At 35.4% G+C, this 17,930-nt stretch overlaps 1 protein-coding gene across 2 annotated transcripts; it reads right to left on the bottom strand.

The window, feature by feature from the left end:
- Nucleotides 1–125: 125 nt before the first annotated feature.
- Nucleotides 126–10,001, bottom strand: pde6d (phosphodiesterase 6D, cGMP-specific, rod, delta). 2 transcript variants are annotated; one of them, XM_051897554.1, is made up of 5 exons: nucleotides 9,749–10,001; nucleotides 4,644–4,732; nucleotides 4,319–4,444; nucleotides 792–897; nucleotides 126–669 (listed from the first exon to the last, which is right to left on the bottom strand). In XM_051897554.1, the coding sequence occupies exons 1-5, from the start codon at nucleotides 9,796–9,798 to the stop codon at nucleotides 588–590; spliced, it is 453 nt and encodes a 150-aa protein (XP_051753514.1). In that variant the 5' UTR covers nucleotides 9,799–10,001; the 3' UTR covers nucleotides 126–587. The 2 variants fall into 2 exon arrangements, with proteins under 2 accessions (XP_051753514.1, XP_051753515.1); XM_051897555.1 differs by having other exon boundaries at nucleotides 4,334–4,444.
- Between the last annotated feature and the right edge of the window lie 7,929 nt (nucleotides 10,002–17,930).

Below are 17,930 nucleotides of genomic sequence, written 5' to 3'. Positions count from 1 at the left end.
TTCTCTTATTTTCCACTTATTTTATGTTAAATCTGCCATATTCCTGTACATGCACATAAAACGTGTGACATAAATAACAATTATGAGAAATACTTTGTTGAAGGAGAAATGTGGGAGAGAAAGCATCAATATCAATATTTTAATCCATAATTACATCATTTATTTTAAAACACAGACTATCTTACAGTTCAACTAAAAAAACAAAACAAAACAATGAGACCATGAATGACCACACAGACTGGGAGAAGACCTTTTAAAAACAGCTGATAAGGAAGCAGTGTACATTGCAGGATTGAATTACAGAAGAAGAAGAAAAATATACAAACAGGTAATTTACACACCCAGGTCGTCATGAGCATGATAGCTCTTATGTACAAGTCCTTATCTGCCATAAAACTGGTGTAATCATTTGTCTTGAAACTGGGTTTTTTCCTAAAATGTTCCTTTTTAATGCTGTTGTCACAGCGCCTCAGAAGAAGTACTCGGTATGTAGAGTGTCTCCTCTGTATATTGAAACTTGTAGTGATGGGTCCATCCTCTGGACTGACAGTAGAAAAAAAATAATAATAAAATAAAGGTTCCATGCCTCAGACGTAGAAGAGTCGTACCCGGGACGTGCTGACATGAAGGTCGTCATCATAAAACTTGGTTTCTATAACAACATTACCACTGCAAGAGAAGAAATTTGACCCATGATTAATCCATGAGTAACTTTTATGAATATCTAGTATGTCGACTATCATAAAATGTTTTTTTTTTTTTTTTTTTTTTTTTTTAAAGGAAACTCTTACGTTAAGACATTTGCAGGCATCATCTGTGACTCTGGTGCAGCTTCTATCAAAGACTGCCATGTGTTTGTAGAATTAGGAATCACAAAGCCAAACTCGAAAAACCACTCTGAAAGAGACACAAAAGGTACACGTGTAAGCATTTTGTGGTGTCAATAATCTTTACGCACTTCAAATATAGTAGGCCAAGAAGAGGAAAAACATTTTAACAAACAAGCTTTCAAAAGTTCAGTTCATTTGTCCAAGTTATCTAGTTTCACATATCTCAAAAGTGCTTGTGCATACAAATTCCCTCGAGCCAAAATGCAAAAGATTTACAAATTACACAAAGTAATCTGACAAGTAAAGTCTAGAATAAAAAAAAAATGAAATTCATATTTAATAATATAGGTAGAACTTTACAATAAACCCAGTTTGTAAACATTAGTTAATGCATTAGCTAACATTAAACTAACAATGAGCAATGTGTTTTTAAAGCATTTATTAGTCTTTGTTAATGTTAGTTAGTAAAAATATAGTTGTTTATTGTTTGTTCATGCTGTAGAAGTATTGTTTATTGTTAGTTCATGTTAACTGTTGTAGTTAACGGATGTTAACAAATGGAAATTTACTGTAGTTGTGTTACTATTAATATCAGTATAATTCCACAAAACCATGAAGACAAGCATAGATGAAACGTATAATGGCTGACAGTTGCTTCATGAATTAGTGGTGAATGCTTAAAGGATTAGTCCACTTTCAAATAAAAATTTCCTTATAATTTACTCACCTCCATGTCATCCAAGATGTCCATGTCCTTCTTTCTTCAGTCGAAAAGAAATTAAGGTTTTTGATGAATACATTCCAGGATTTTTCTCCTTATAGTGCACTTCAATGGTCTCCAAACGGTTGAAGGTCAAAATTACAGTTTCAGTGCAGCTTCAAAGGGCTTTAAACGATACCAGACAAGGAATAAGGGTCTTATCTAGCGAAACGATCGGTCATTTTCAAAAAAAAAAATCAAAATGTATATGCTTTATAGGCACAAATGATCGCATCACAAGTGCTTCCACCAGAACGCGTTTCTGTATTCTTCAAAAAGCTTACGCTGAATGTCCTACGCCTTTCTTATTCGCGGTGCCAGTTCCGTTTTTTCCGTAAGTTGAATAAGGAAGGCGTAGGACATTTAGCATAAGCTTTTTGAAGAATACGGAATCGCATTCTGGTGGAAGCACTTGTGATGCGATCATTTGTGCCTATAAAGCATATACATTTTGATTTTTTTTTTAGAAAATGACCGATCGTTTCGCTAGATAAGGCCCTTATTCCTCGTCTGGTATTGTTTAAAGCCCTTTGAAGCTTCACTAAAACTGTAATTTTGACCTTCAACCGTTTGGAGACCATTGAAGTCCACTATATGGAGAATAATCTCATTAAAAATCTTAATTTCTTTTCGACTGAAGAAAGAAGGACATGGACATCGTGGATGACATGGGGGTGAGTAAATTGTCAGGAAATTTTTATTTGAAAGTGAACTATTCCTTTAAATTCTTTGAAAATAATTTTGGGTACAAATTGGACAATTTATCGAAAGAAACCTCTATATTAGAACACTGAATTTAAAATATACTGTTCAGGTTACTGAAGAATCTTAGGCCTAGTAAATACGTAAATGCTCAAAGGTTTCTGTCTGATTTGGATTACGCTAACTCTAAATCCAACCAGACTATGACCTAAGATGGCTACTATTGACACTCGTATGAAGGTCACATGCTAACAATAGCCACTTTCACACATACAGTTTTTACTGGTAAATTACTGGTAAACTACCATTAAGAGATCATGTGTGAACAGGACCTTTTCAAAAATACTAGTAAATCAGTTCTGGCAATTTACCAGTATGAGAAGTTGTAACATTACCAGTAAATTAGTGGTATGATGTTGTTTGAACAAAGAATGAACAAAGAATGAAGATTACTGGTATGAGCACGTGCGAAGTCAGAAGGCAAGAACGTAAGAAGTTTGCTTTGGGCCAATCATAAAGCTCTGTTGGTGCTGTTTATGGTAAGTTCCGCTGCTTTTTAATTAATTATTGCTTTTTTCTATGTAAAAATTCACTAGACAAACATCTGGCCATTGCACTGTGGCTCATGCTCTTGACCCTGCCTTCTTTTTCATTCATCACCATTGTGGCTCTGCAGTTACTATTGCATACTATTAACTGCAGTACTATAGTAACCATTATGTGTCTTGTGTTTTTAAGAGCAAAACCGCATTCTGTGTGATCATGTCCTTACACCTGTCACTCAGAAGTAAAAAAAAAAAAAAAAAAGTAACTACATTTTTGAAACCCAAAAAAATGCATCCATCCATCAAAAAAAAAAAAAAAAAAAAAAAAAATCCATACGGCACCTGTGGGATAATAAAGACCTTCTGAAGCTTTTTTTTGTTTGTTTTTTTTTAACAAAAATAACCACATTTAAAACTTTACAAACTAAAATAACTTGCTTTCGGCAGACAACCTTACGCATACTGTGCAAGTCGACTTGCACCACAAGAATAACCCCTGACGCGATGTATGACACAGGATGTAGGAGTAAGCTTAAGACTCCTCTCAGTTTAAACAAATAGGGCTGTGCAACAAACTCAAGCTCCTCTTCTCTTATATCGAAATCCTCCGACATTTCTACTTAAAATTTCTCATTTTAGACTTCCAATTTGTGACCAGTGTTTTGTTTTGCTCTATCCTCTGTGCTTCCACATCATCACATCAGGTCAGAGGTTACTCCTCCGCCGCAAATCGACGCGTACGGCTATCTGCCGGAAGCTTTTACATACGCATATTTTTCTTACAAAAACCCATCACTTCGCTTCAGAAGGCCTTTATTAACCCCCAGGAGCCGTATGAATTATTTTTTATGATGGATGTATGCATTTTTTGGGCTTCAAAATCGCACCCCCCATTCACTACTATTATAACAATAATTTCTGATTGATCAGTATTTTGGTACTGATGTTTTAATGGTATATCTTTGCTGGTAAAAAGATGGAACGCTGTTGCTTGTATGAACAGCACATTTGTGTATTTACCGACGTCGTTCTGGTACTTTTACGTTAATTTACCAGGATTGCTGTGTGAAAGGGGCTAACGAGTGGAATATAATCAAATAGTATTTTTAGCAACACTTATATTTTACACATTTTAACATTGTTTACAATAAAAAATGTTTTTTTAAAGCCTCTGTAGGTAAGATGAGAATGTATGGTTACTAGTTGATCATCCAAATTTGATAAAGGAAATTAAGGTGGTTTTTTAACATTGCAGTCTCCATAACAGAGTTTAACTGGTGACACTGTTAAATTGGATAATGTCCTTTTTTACCAATGGATAATGAATAATGACATTTATATGGAGCTCATTGCTTGAGAAGACTTAGTGTAGGTATCTGTAGATATTTCAGAACCAGAGACATCTTGCGCTAATTTTGCATTTACAGTCATTGCACTTTTGTAATAAGAAATAGCAATGTGCAAGAAAGAATCAGAACAACCTTCTAAGCACTGGCCTTTAAAGAAAACCTTTTGCTCCAGTCGGAATTTTTCCAGTTTTTCTACTGAAGAGAAATTCAGCTCTCTGGATACTGCTTTACATTTCAGGATCTTCTTAGGAACCCGAGCTGGAAAACAAAATCAAATCTGTTAGTTACCAGACATGGCACATTCTGTACCAAATTCAGAACTGAAAACTGATCTCGTCCTCACATTGACATCACTAAAAAGTGCAGTGAAGTAGTGGACATAAGAGAAGAATTGGCGTAGCCCAATCTAGTCAATAGTTTAAATCTTTAATGCAAGGTAATGCTGAGAACCACAAACCTTCATGTTCTACCCCAGGAAGGGAGAGGTCTTCAGTTCCCTGCCAAAGAACCTTCCCTGTCTCTGCATCTCTAAGATTCATCCAGTTTCTGAAGACAAGTTAAGGCATGCTGAACCAAAGCCCCTTTAAGACAAGTCATTTCACTTGGAGGCCATCTTTGAAACGCCCCTCAGGCAGCTATTTCAGTCATGCAAGTGCAGTTCCTATCTCTCTGAATGGGGAAGCATCAAATTCTCCAAAACTATTTACCAGGTTTACGATTACATTTCATATTTGAAATCACTAATGAAATCTGACAACAACTGTCTCATAAGTATGTCTTCTTACTTTAGCATTAAAATAGCATTAAAAACACTTATTTTTCAGGCTAAACCAGCCAATGAGCATGTGCAGAGCTTCTAACGGCAGCTGCAGTGACGTGATGACTTTTTTATTTATTCTGCCATATTGCACATTGCACTTTCTCCCATTCATAGTAATTTGAGTGCACCGTCTTTCTATATATAAAGTCTTTGTGCTGAACAGTCAATGAAAAAAAATGTCTTCTGATTTCAGGGCCAACATTTAAAAAAAACAAAAAAAAAAAAAAACATTTGACAGCTAGAAATTCACATGATGACACTTGTCTAAATCAATAATCAAACAAAATGAAGATTGTGTCATCATTTACCTCATGTCATTTCACACCTGTATTTTTTTCTTTTAACAAAAGAGATGATTAGTAGAATCTTCAGTTACTGTCAAGCTTCAAAAAGAACAAAACAGCACTATAAAAGCAGTCCATAAGACACTAGCACTATATTATTTAAAAACTCCTCTAAAGCCATATGATAGGTTTATGTGAGGAACAAACTTTAATTTTAAGTAACTTTAAATTTAATTCACGGAATATCTTGTTCGACAGCCATGACCACCAAATCTTTGGATGGAAAAGAGCATCTTCACATATAAGCATTCTGCCAAAATTATTTTTGTTTTCCATGGAGGAAAGTGGGTATTACAGGTTTCTGAAAGTTGTGATGGGTGAACTAAATTCAACAGTATCTGATCATTACATTGAGCAGCATTTAGTTTTATATCACAAACAAGTCCAGCAAATAAGATAAGAGCTAAATGAAGCAGACCACACTTGAGGTCTAAAAACAGCCTGATCTGTCTGCAAAACAATGGTTTGTGACAAAGTCCAGTACTCTGTGTCAATGACATCTGACTTCTTCATCTTCAAACCACCTGTATGAGTCTTTCAGCTGGTAGAGCACACTCACACGAGGCTGCATGTGTCATTACAGGTGCACAGCACAGGCCCTAGTTACCAACCCCATGAGATCTCAGTCAGGGCTGTACAAGTGTGCTACATGTATCACTAATCCTAATCTATCTTTCAAGCATTAATAGCGGCACATAAATCCAAAATCCAAATCTGTTCCTGTTGGAATGAAAAGGGCTTATCATTAAAAATGTGTTACAGTGTAATTATACATTTAAGTACTGAGAAATATTAACAACATGTATTTACTATATGGTTAGGAATAGGGTTTGGGTTAGAGTTAGTTGCATGTAATTATGCATAATTCACTGTTATTACTATAGTATATAACATATATAACACTATAAAACAAAGTGTTACTTTAACAATGTACAATATTAGTGACACTGCAGCCACAAAATTATATAAACTATATAAATATATTTATATTAATTATATCAATATAATATTTTATATTTATAATAATTAATTATAATTTGTATAATCATATTTTATTTATCATATGTTTCTTATGGAGACTCAATTTTATATGGAACAACTCTAAAGCATTAAAATACTTTAAATGAATCCTGAGACACAAATAACCAGAAGCACAACCCAGGATTCATTTTCAGTCCAGCCCTGAGATAATATATTTTCCCTTTACAAAAGAACCAAACAGAACCAAATTAAATTAATGCAGTGGTAATTTGACCGAATGCATCCCACATCTTCATACACAATGTTTGGACTACAAAAATAACAAAGTTTGAGATATTTACTATGTGCTTAAACATCATTTAGACCAGTGGTTCTCAACCAGGGGTCTCAAAATGAATTAAAATTATTTAAAATAAGACAAAACACTCATTAAAATAAGCTAAAACAATTAAAAATCAAGATATTTCTTAGTATTTGGTTATTTTTATAATGAATATACATCTTTTTAGCTATGCCATGCTCTTTTGGGGGTGGGGGGTATTCAAATATTGTTGTGGACAATGGGGGAGCCTTGAAGTCAAAAAGGTCCACTGATTTAGATCTATTGTTCTTAAACATCATTTTGGCGAACTCCAGACTTATGAAAGGTAAGAGAGTTTCATCTTTCAAACTAATTTTATGCGCTGTATCCTGTAAATTTAGATGCCAACAACTGAAGTCACTAAAAATGAGTAACTATTCACTTAAGTACTATGCTCTGTATCTGATGAACCAGGCGACTGCATTTGAGATTATTGGTGACAGATGTCTGTGGGATCTCACCTGCTGAGCACACCGAGAGAGTCGCAGGGGAGAGACCCTTTTACTCACAAACACTGTCACTGTCGAAGTAATTAGTCCCCTCGGCGCCAATGCTTTCATGGAAGCCACGTTCATTTTTAAAAAGTCATCCATTGTTGCCGTTTCTAATCTGTTGTTACTGATGCAAAAGAGCTATGATAACTGTGTATATATATATAAAAAAAACCAGCACATCAAACGCATCACATTTTTGCCTTATTAAAAATTATGGCAGTTGAGGCTGTGTTAGTACTAACGCTTTACCAGATAAACTAAGACACAGGAACAGCCTTGAAAGACACGGTGAGCACACAAAATACACACTCCTTCAAAATTCTAGATACACTTGCTCAATACTTGTGCTACTGCAGCACAGCTTTCATTGTTACATTGCTCTAACACTTTTAACAAAAATAATTTGGCACACGATATAATATCTATCTTTTTCATTATTTAAATCAGTGTTTTTTGTAGCTACTCAAGGGATGGTGCTTTGCACATGGTAGTCACCTCTGGGGCACGCTGGGTAAAAAAAAACCACACAAGGCAGATATGATGAAGCCTGGAGGTAAAATTGCATGAATCTTTGAAACAGCCTTTGAAAATTGGTCTGTGCTGCGTAACTACATTGTACCAGATTCACGCTGCTAAAAAGAGCTGTGCTATACTAAGATGACACATATTCTGTGAAAACAGCTGAGCTCAAAACTTAATTTCAGGACCAATACAAGAAATTATCCTAAATTAAAGGTCAATAGGTAGTTGTATCTATGGCATACCAGCCCATGTTCCAGCTTACTATGAACAACTACAGTATAAAGTTTCAATATTTTACATAAAACAATATCTGAATGCCTTATTCATACATACACTACCATTTAAAATTTTGGGGTCAATGTTTTAGAAAGAAGTCTCCTGTGCTCACCAAGGCTGCAATTATTTGATCAAAAATATAGTAAAAACAGTAATACGGGTATTATGAAAAGTTATTACAATCTTAACATAGTTTAAAATGTAATTTATTCCTGTGATGGCAAAGCTGAATTTTCAGCAGCCATTATTCCAGTCTTCAGTTTCATTCTAATATGCTGACTTGATGCTCAATAAACTGTCTTCTACTTAATATTTTTTGTGGAAACAGAGATACATTTTGTCAGGATTCTTTGATGAATAAAAAGTCCAAAAGAACAATATTTATTTGAAATACATGTAACATTGTAAATGTCTTTACTGTCACTTATTTAATGTGTCAACTTAATGTCTTTAGTTAATAAAAGTATTTCTTTATAAAACTTCTTGACCCCAAACTTTTGAACAATAGGGTAAGTTCAAAATATTTCCTTACAGACTTTCCACTTTTGCTCATTTCACAAACTTTTCATTAAAAGATGCACATTCATATAAGTTTTGGTCTACTATCATTTTCCACAGCTTGGATGTGAGGAGCATAAGGCAGCAAATCCCTGTCCTTTCAAATCAAGGATTTAAGAATTACCAGCCTGTAAGACACACCCTTGCATTCCCAAAGAAGGTCACACAGGGCAGACCCATGTCTACTTGAAGATACATTAGAAAAAACAGTGTCTGATAGGCTAGTCCAAATATTCCAGACGTGGCCATTTCTAAGACAACTTTCATGCCATCAGAACATTCTATTACTAGTGTGATTATTCTTGTCAGATTTACAGAGCCTATTATAGAAACACTAGCCAATGTTATGTAATCGTGATGGCAGGCACAAACTGTGTGAGGAGATTTCACCTGGCTAATGCACCTGATCCCAAGAATCAGGTGCCTATCAGTCTCATAGTATCCTGAAGCCCATGTGAACATTAACCAAACTTCCAGCTAAAGCAAAGAACAGCATCCCAGTTAGTTACTGATTCTAATATGCTCAAACAAAATGTAAAACTGCTTTGAAATGATATGATTAACTGCATTATAACCGCACTAGAAAGTTACAATTCATATCTCAGTAACTCATTAATCCAGGTATGCACATGAACAAAAACAAGCATAATCATACAACTGATAGAATTATGCAGACATAATCTGGATTAGAGGAATTACACCGATTTATCTATTCACACATTACATAGCAAATAAACTGCTGTCATTCTGTACATAATGCCTAAAGACTTAATAGGATAAATGTAAACATTTCATAAACAGTTTAAACACTTGATTTGGGTGTTTAGTGTTATTACACACAAAATAAACTGTCAACAGACAGTCTGACACCACAGAAGCAAATACTGCCTGTAGTTTGTTTGATATAATAAAAAGCATATGGGTTTATAGATAGAGATAGTTTAAATTGAAATTATTAGGCAATTATTGCACATTATTACTAAAAAGCACAACATAATACGTAACTGGTTCACCTTCCAGTTTGCTAACTGTAATCAACATCTCATACAACATCATTAATATTAGAGTCATGGTTTCAAAACCGTTAGATTAATTGCCTAATATAGATTTACGCCCGAAACGAGATAGCTAGCTATGATGTAAAGTTGTGTGAGTTTTAGGTTTGCAGCTAGCAGGCTAATCTGTCCCATCATCACTTAAGGATACAGTTTAAACCCCTTCAGAATCTCCTTCGCTCTGTCTTCGTCCGAAGACATCTTTTTCCTGGATCCTCCGCTTCAGCAGATGAAAAAAGACGAATTAAAACGTTCCACCGAGGAATAACTAATAAATATAGTACAAAATATCTGTTAATTACACAAAATCCAGCTAGAAAAAGCTTTTAGTTACAGGGAGATCCAGCTTTAATCTGAACGGATACACTTGATCCGCTCACAACCTACTGTAAATAGATTTTTGTGGGAGATTGACAGCTGATTCCACTAATCATCTTGCGAGTTTTCGAAGGTCTGGATTAAATGCTCCAATCACAGAAGAGATGCAAGAACTAGGGCGGGGTCTGGTTGCGTAGGGACGCGTCACCGATGGCAACCCCTCAGACGTCCTTCGAACGCAGCTGAACGGAAGCGCGTGTGAGACAAAAAGTTGTCTGTACATTATTTCCTATGGAAAAACGAGGTGTTTGATGGATGGAACTTACAGGGGATAACATATAAATACTGCTCAGATGAATAATGCTTTATTTATGGACAGCGGACTATATACGAGGCCAGTGTGTGAACGTAAAAATTGTTCTCATTATGTAGGCTAGCCTGAATTTGGTAACACTTTACAATAAGGTTTATTTGTTAACATTAGTTAATGTATTAACTAACATGAACTAGCCATGCTACTTTATTTGTTAATCTTTTTTAATGTTAGTTAATAAAAAATACAGCTGTTCATAGTTTGTTCATGTTAGTTCACAGTGCATTAACTAATGTTAACAAATAGGCTACAACTCTTGATTTTAATAATGTATTAGTAAATGTTGAAATTAACAAAGATTAATAAATGCTGTAGAAGTGCAGTTCATTATTAGTTCATGTTAACTAATGTAGTTAACTATTGTTAACTAATGAACCTTATTGTAAAGTGTTTCCACAAATCTTTTGGTATCACCAGTTGTAGCTTGCAAACACGTGGCTCAGTGGTTCAGACAAAAAGATGTTGAAACATTGGTTTAACCATCTTATGTACTCCATTTTACACTTTATATATTTCAAAACATAAATTTAATAAATCTTTTTCTAAAAGTTATATTTTTTTCCAAATAATTAGGCTATATTACAATAAAAAACACATAATATAAATTGCGTGCTTGTAAAGTAGTCTAGAGCAGAGACAAGTAGAGTATTACTTTACATATAAAATAGCATAAAAATATGCAATAAGTTTATGTTCTCACCACACAGTCTGTAACAGAAGACGAAAGCTCTGTGCCTGCAAATTATATGTCTAAAAGAAGACCTGTGGCTAAGCAAAAACCAGCACAGGGAATAATGATGGCTATATTTGTGCAATTTATGAACACGTCTCAAAATGTTCTCCTTTAAAGGGGACCTATTATGCAAAATTCACTTTTGCATGGTGTTTGGACATAAATGTGTGTTGGCAGTGTGTGTACACAACCACCCTATAATGATAAAAATCCAACCACTCCTTTTTTTTAATCCCCATAAATCATAAGCAGTGTCTCGGAACAAGCCGTTTCCAGATCCCTGGCAATGTGACGTCACAAAAGCCACAGGCCCCGCCCACGAATGTTGACAGACACTGCTGTTTAAACATAGAGCTGCCCTGAGCGAGTTCACAGCGAGTTTACACAGTCCGCCATTCGTGAACTGATGAGAACATCTCCCAAGCGTTTTAGGTGTTCTGTAGCTGGATGGATTAATCCACATAGCTCTCTCCATTTACTCCCTAAATCTGAGCCGCTGAAGACGAGGTGGATTCATTTTGTTGAAGAAAATGCTCCCTCAACTCTACTGAAATTCGTTTATGTCTGTGCGAATCATTTCACTCTGGACTGCTTTGTGAACCAATGTCAATACAAAGGGACAATACAAAACATAGAGTCTCCAGAGTGATACTGGATATGGCAGTAATGAAGGTGAGAGCACTTTATTACATTTCATTGGAGCTGATTTACGGATATAAAGTTTATTAAGCACCACCCGAAAAGGCATAATGTTTATATTTGTTTACTGTTAGTTGTAACGAGTGTTTCTATGTACTTCGCTGTGTATGTTGATGATAATGCAAGGGAGAGAGAGAGTTTATCGATAATATTTTATTTCTGTTTTATTAAGCTCTTACAGTGATTTTCTAGAGTGAAAACAGACGCTTCATATTTTGTGTGAAGTACAATAAACATCATAAAACTCATCGGTAAACTGGCTTGTACTAATATATTGGATAAAAACAAAAAGACAATATAAGTTATAACCGTAATTGAACTAAACTATACCTGTTCTATCTCCATGCAGCATATATTCGCAGTTTCTGACATTATAGTGCGTCCTGACTGACTCCTGACACCGGAGAATGAGGTCTTGAAGCTCCGCCCTCTTAGGCCGAGCGCAGCAGCTCATTTGCATTTAAAGGACACACACTGAAACGGTGCGTTTTTGCTCAACCCCAAAAAGTGGGGTTAAAATTTTAACATGCTATAAAAAATTATCTGTGGGGTTAACTTCACACACACATTCTGGGGACAAAAGAGACTTATTTTACATCTTGTAAATGGGGGCATAATAGGTCCCCTTTAAAGTGTCCCGAGAAGAGTAGTCATGTAAAAACCACAGAGCTCTGTGTTACATAAAGCAAATCTCTGCTCTACTCTACAGTTTTCTACAAGCACACAGTTTATATTAAAATAAGCTTTTATTATTATTATTATTTTCACTCAGAGCAGACCTGCAATGGCAGAGTACGACCAGGGGGCGGTGCGATACTACAAGCAAAGAAAATAACCTCTTCTTGTAGATGTAGAGCCTTAAACTATCTTTTCAAGGTCTTAATTAATTTCACCTACTCATTCCACTCATTTGAAACAAAAACATGATTTCACCTTACAAATAGTAATAGTTTGCACTAAACATTTTATATATATATATATATATATATATATATATATATATATATATAAATTTAAGTAACGGTGTTGCAGAAAAGTTCTAGGCACCTCATCATTCAACAGCATTACCTCAAAAACCTCAAGCACCAGTAGTGTGGCATGATTCTACAGAAAATATGTGATACTTTATCAAACAGAGCTCTGCTATTTCAGAGATATCACGGCCGAGAGTAAAAGGATGAGAAACTAGGAGGAGAAAGCCCTTATATTAACAGTAAATCTTATGTCTCTGCAGTAGTCTGCAAAATCCCATGCAATATATTTTATAAATTGCTGCTCCTCCTAGCAACTTGACATATACTTGTGCATGGATTTCATTTTTTCCTTTACAATTACTAAAATTGACATTAGAACCTTTAAATAGCAATGTACATTGTATTTAAAAGAGAAGATCTATGTGTGTTCTTTGAATTGTACCTGAAATAAATGTTACACCAGCACTATAAAGTAAATGTAAAATATCCTAAGATGATCATTAGGTTAAAAAACAAAAACAAACATTTTTAATTGTAAAAACAACAACAACAACAAAAAAACATGCCAAATGAAACAGTAAATCTCCTTCAATTAGATATTATGTCAGAAAATACTTTTTTTTTTCCTTTTCCTTTTTTCCATAGGCTGAGCTTTACATTGAAATACAAGTAGGCCTACTGTTACTCATGTTCTGTCAAGAGTCACATGCAGTTTTGGTTAGTGTCAGTTGAAGCAGTGATGGAGGATGATGTAATATGAAAGACAGGAGCAGAGGTCCTCTACACCACAAACTCATCACTTCGAATTACCCTTCCAGTGAAGAGACAAACTTGGACTTGAGCTGTTCAATTAATAATTACACCTTTCACCTCGTCTTTAATGTATGATTAGGTCTCATATAAAAAGTTGGTATGATGAGTAAGCACATCCCACTGAAATATACCCCACAGAACCTCTCTATTTTCCCTATTTCCTATTTTGTTTGTTTTCTTTACCAGTGAAAAGGTGTTGGAGGGGCACATAAGCCCATTTTCACCCTCTATACACTTCATACATTTATATAAAATAAGCAGGGCATGTTTTACTACATATTTGCACTGACTGATCTATTTTTAAACAATACCGTTTTAAGAATTATATTCTGTAAATTTCATCATCTGCTGTTTTACGTGAATATGTTTCACTTGAAAGTTGATGTTATTCCAGTTCTTTGAACTGAGTTGCTTGTGTGGTTGTTATTGTGACAGCTCAGAGCAGTGAGGTCATTACATAAAAGACAGTGCTGAATCTAGCCTCACACATGTAATGCTATTTTATGATGTCAGAGCTGCAGCTGTTCAAATCATTTCTAAGAAAAACAACATAAAAGTAGAGAAAGACAAAAATCGCATTACCAATTCCTGGGAAACTGCAATATTTTGCACCCTGGTTCAATGTGGTAATCTCTTTAACATATTATATCACGTCAAAAAAATGTAATTGCTTTATGGTATTGTAAAACATCACACAAGATGTCTATCTATCTATTTGTCTATCTCTGCAAATACCTAGCAACACCCAAGCAATCCACCCAGGACACCAAAGCAACTGCAAAACATTACCCTAGCAACTGCCTAGCAACCACCGAGCTACTACTCAGAACACCCTAACAACCCCATACCAAAACCATAGCACTCTCCCAGATCATCCTAGAAAAACCCTAGCAACCATCTAGCAACCACTCAAAACACCGTAGCAACTACTTAGCTACCACATAGAACACCCTAACAACAGTATAGCGACACCATGGCAACCATCCAGAACATCTAGTAACATCTTAGTGACTGCATAGCAAAACCCCAGCAACCGCCAAGCAAGCAAGTGGTTGTGAGGGCATTGCTAGCCATTTGCTTGGGTGTTCTGGGTGGTTACTATGTTTTTTTTTTTGTGGTTGTGAGGGCATTGGTTGTGAGGGCATTGCTAAACAAAAGCCAAGACACTGAGAGATCTGCACGAGGATGGTCCCGACCCAGAGAAAATGCAGGAATTGCATATGGCGTCCGATTATGCCCTTTGGGCTATAAATGTCACGGCGCAGACTTTGGGTCGGGGGATGTCCACACTACTGGTCCAGGAGCGCCACTACTCATGGCTCAACCTGACGTGAGTTGCAGAAAAAGTGCTCTTCTCTCCCATCTCCCTTTTTGGTTACACTGTCGAGGACTTTGCACAGCAGCTCTCAACAGTAAAGAAGCAGACGGAGGCGATCAAGCATATCTTGCCTCGGTGCAAGTCAGCTTCTACCTCTGGACCCCAGAGGCAGCAAGCCCTGCTTGCTTGCCGTTGAGGGCCGCCCTCTGTGAAGGCTGCTCCGACCCCACCAGGACCTGCAGCCAGACCTAAACAATGGTCATCTCGCAGGAAAGTGGCACTGCCAGCTCATCAACAGGCTATTAAGAACCCTCGTAAGGCTTTAAAGCGGACCTGAGACGTGTGACCCAGGGACGTCTTGAACTAGCTCTCTTCTTTTTCTTCTCTATTAGAATTCTGGCAGTGTAGACGCTGCTAAGTGTATTACTGCCCTCCACAGGTCAAAGTTTGAACTAAATTCTAACAATTAATTCAAACTTTGACCTGTGGAGGGCAGTAATACACTTAGCAGCATCTACACTGCCGGAATTCTAATAGAGAAGAAGAAGAAGAGAGCTAGTTCATGACGAGCGTTTGTGGTTAAAATGGATATAATTTTACATTTTTTTTAGAAAATGACTGATCGTTTTGCTAGATAAGACTCTTATTCCTCGTCTGGGATCACGTAGAGCTCTTTGAAGCTGCACTGAAACTGTAATTTTGACCTTCAACCGTTTGGAGTCCATTGAAGTCCACTATAAGGAGAATAATCCTGGAATGTTTTTATCAAAAACCTTAATTTCTTTTCGACTGAAGACAGAAAGACATAAACATCTTGGATGACATGGAGGTGATTAAATTATCAGGAAATTTTAATTTGAAAGTGGACTAATCCTTTAACACAAACGCGTAAGTACACGCTGAAGTCCTGAAACGTCAATCACTCATCACTGTAACTTACGTCCTATAACTTTTGGCATAATGTTATTTACCTGACCATAAGATGATTAAAGTTTATTTTTCTAAATATTCAAGGTAATTATTAGGGCTGGGTATTGACACAAATTCCAAAATTCAATTAGATTTCGATTCACAAGCTTGCAATTCGATTCAATATCGATTATTTTGGATATATATAAGGAGCAGTAGCTACATGCCAAATTTTCTCAAGGAAAAAAAATCTCTCAACTAATACTGTAAACTATACATGGGAATCAGTTGTACATTACTATAATATTGAAGGTTAAAATTAACTGATTTGTATACAAATGCTTAAATTAGTTGAAGTTATCCTTAAATCAGTACAAGTTTATATAATAATAAAGTTAAAATAACTTTACAATTATGTAATTATATTTCTACTCCAATTCTTTTTTTGAAATACATTATTTAAATGGTGGCTGTTATAAAAACTTGACGGATTTATTCAAACATGGATTAAATATTTAAGAACATTATAAATTATAATGAATGTGTAATATGGTGCATATAGGGTAAACGTACCTATTAAGCTCAAGTACCCATTAAGCACACTACCATCTTTGAGCTCAGATTATAAAAAGAAAAAATAATATATTATCCTACTTGATGTCTTAACCAATTGATGTGTTTGTTACTACATACCTCCTGTAATTTCAAGAAAATCAGACCATTGCATACTGAGATATGGGTATCCATGTGTTCACACTGTCTGGCGGCCATTTTGAAAGCTGTCTGAAAACTTTCACCAAAAGAGGAACCTCTTAAATGTGCATTTTTAAGGTGGTAGGCCTTTTTTGGGGGTAGTTATAACTACTTACTGCAAAATTAAGAGATTAATGTTTAGACTTTTGCATAGCATAACCTGGAACCTGCATGTGGAAAATTATTACAGTTAGATCCAAAAGGTAGTTTTAGCAACATAGCGCAGATGCTGCAGAACATAGTTAGCTTACTGGCTTGTACTTTTAAATCCATAATATTATACATTTACAATTTATTGATGGTCTGTGGTTTTAAACTGCTGCCATTTTTAAAGACTTCATATTATTGTAAGGTGAGCTTAAACGGTGCACTACTATGAAAATCACACTGCTTCATAGTGACATCAATAAGAAAAAACTTAATACATGACCTAGATTATTTATTTATCAAAATCGTGTCCTTTAAATTTAATGTAATATTTATTCATTAAAAATTGTTGCTGCTCCAATTTAATCTCAGTGTGCTCCCTTTAAACTCATCCACATTGAACATCTATGTAAATACTTCATAAACAGACTTTAAATATTAACTAATGGTTGTCACTTTAAGTTAATCTTTATAAAATGATTAATAACTTATTTTCACAGCCTTAAAGGGTTGGTTCACCCAAAAATAAAAATTACCCCATGATTTACTCACCATCAAGCTATCGGTGTATCCTCAGACTAGTACAATCGGAGTTATATTAACATTTTTTGTATTAAATAATGTCCTGGCTCTTCCAAGCTTTATAATGACAGTAAATAGATGATGAGATTTTGAAGCCCAAAAAAGTGCAACCATCCATAATAAAAGATATCCACATGGCTCCAGGGGGTTAATAAGGGCCTTCTGAAGCAAAGTGATGCATTTGTGTAAGAAAAATATTCATATTTAAAACTTTAAAAACTAAAATAACTAGCTTCCGACAGACGGCCGTACACATCGATTTACGAAAGAGTGAACTCTTGACTTGACGCATGACGTAATGACGAACGTGGAAGCACAAAGGATAGAGCAAAGCAAAACACCGGTCATGAATTAGAATATGTAACTGATCAAATTGAATGCCTTGTTGCTTGATTTTTGTTACAGTTGCTATAGTAGCAAAGCACGATGCAGACGAAGATGAAGATAATAACAATACTTTAATATAACACAGGAGATTCCAACAGGGTAGATAACATAACTCACGTGTGAACATGAACGAGAACGGACAAGGAGTGAAGGAGAACACTGGGTATATATACATGTGACCGACAAAGGGAACTAAACAAGGTGATGAGTTAATTAACGAGACACAGGTGGATCAAATGAACTAATAAAACAGATCACAGAACACAGTACATGTAACAATTTTAGTTTTCTGTTTGTTTTTTTTGTGATTGACTCTGTACCTTCAAA

This window comes from Ctenopharyngodon idella, chromosome 6 (assembly GCF_019924925.1).
Source record: "Ctenopharyngodon idella isolate HZGC_01 chromosome 6, HZGC01, whole genome shotgun sequence".
Taxonomy (NCBI): Eukaryota; Metazoa; Chordata; class Actinopteri; order Cypriniformes; family Xenocyprididae; genus Ctenopharyngodon; species Ctenopharyngodon idella.
The sequence above is the reverse complement of the archived record's forward strand: the minus strand, read 5'-3'. Positions and strand labels throughout refer to the sequence as shown.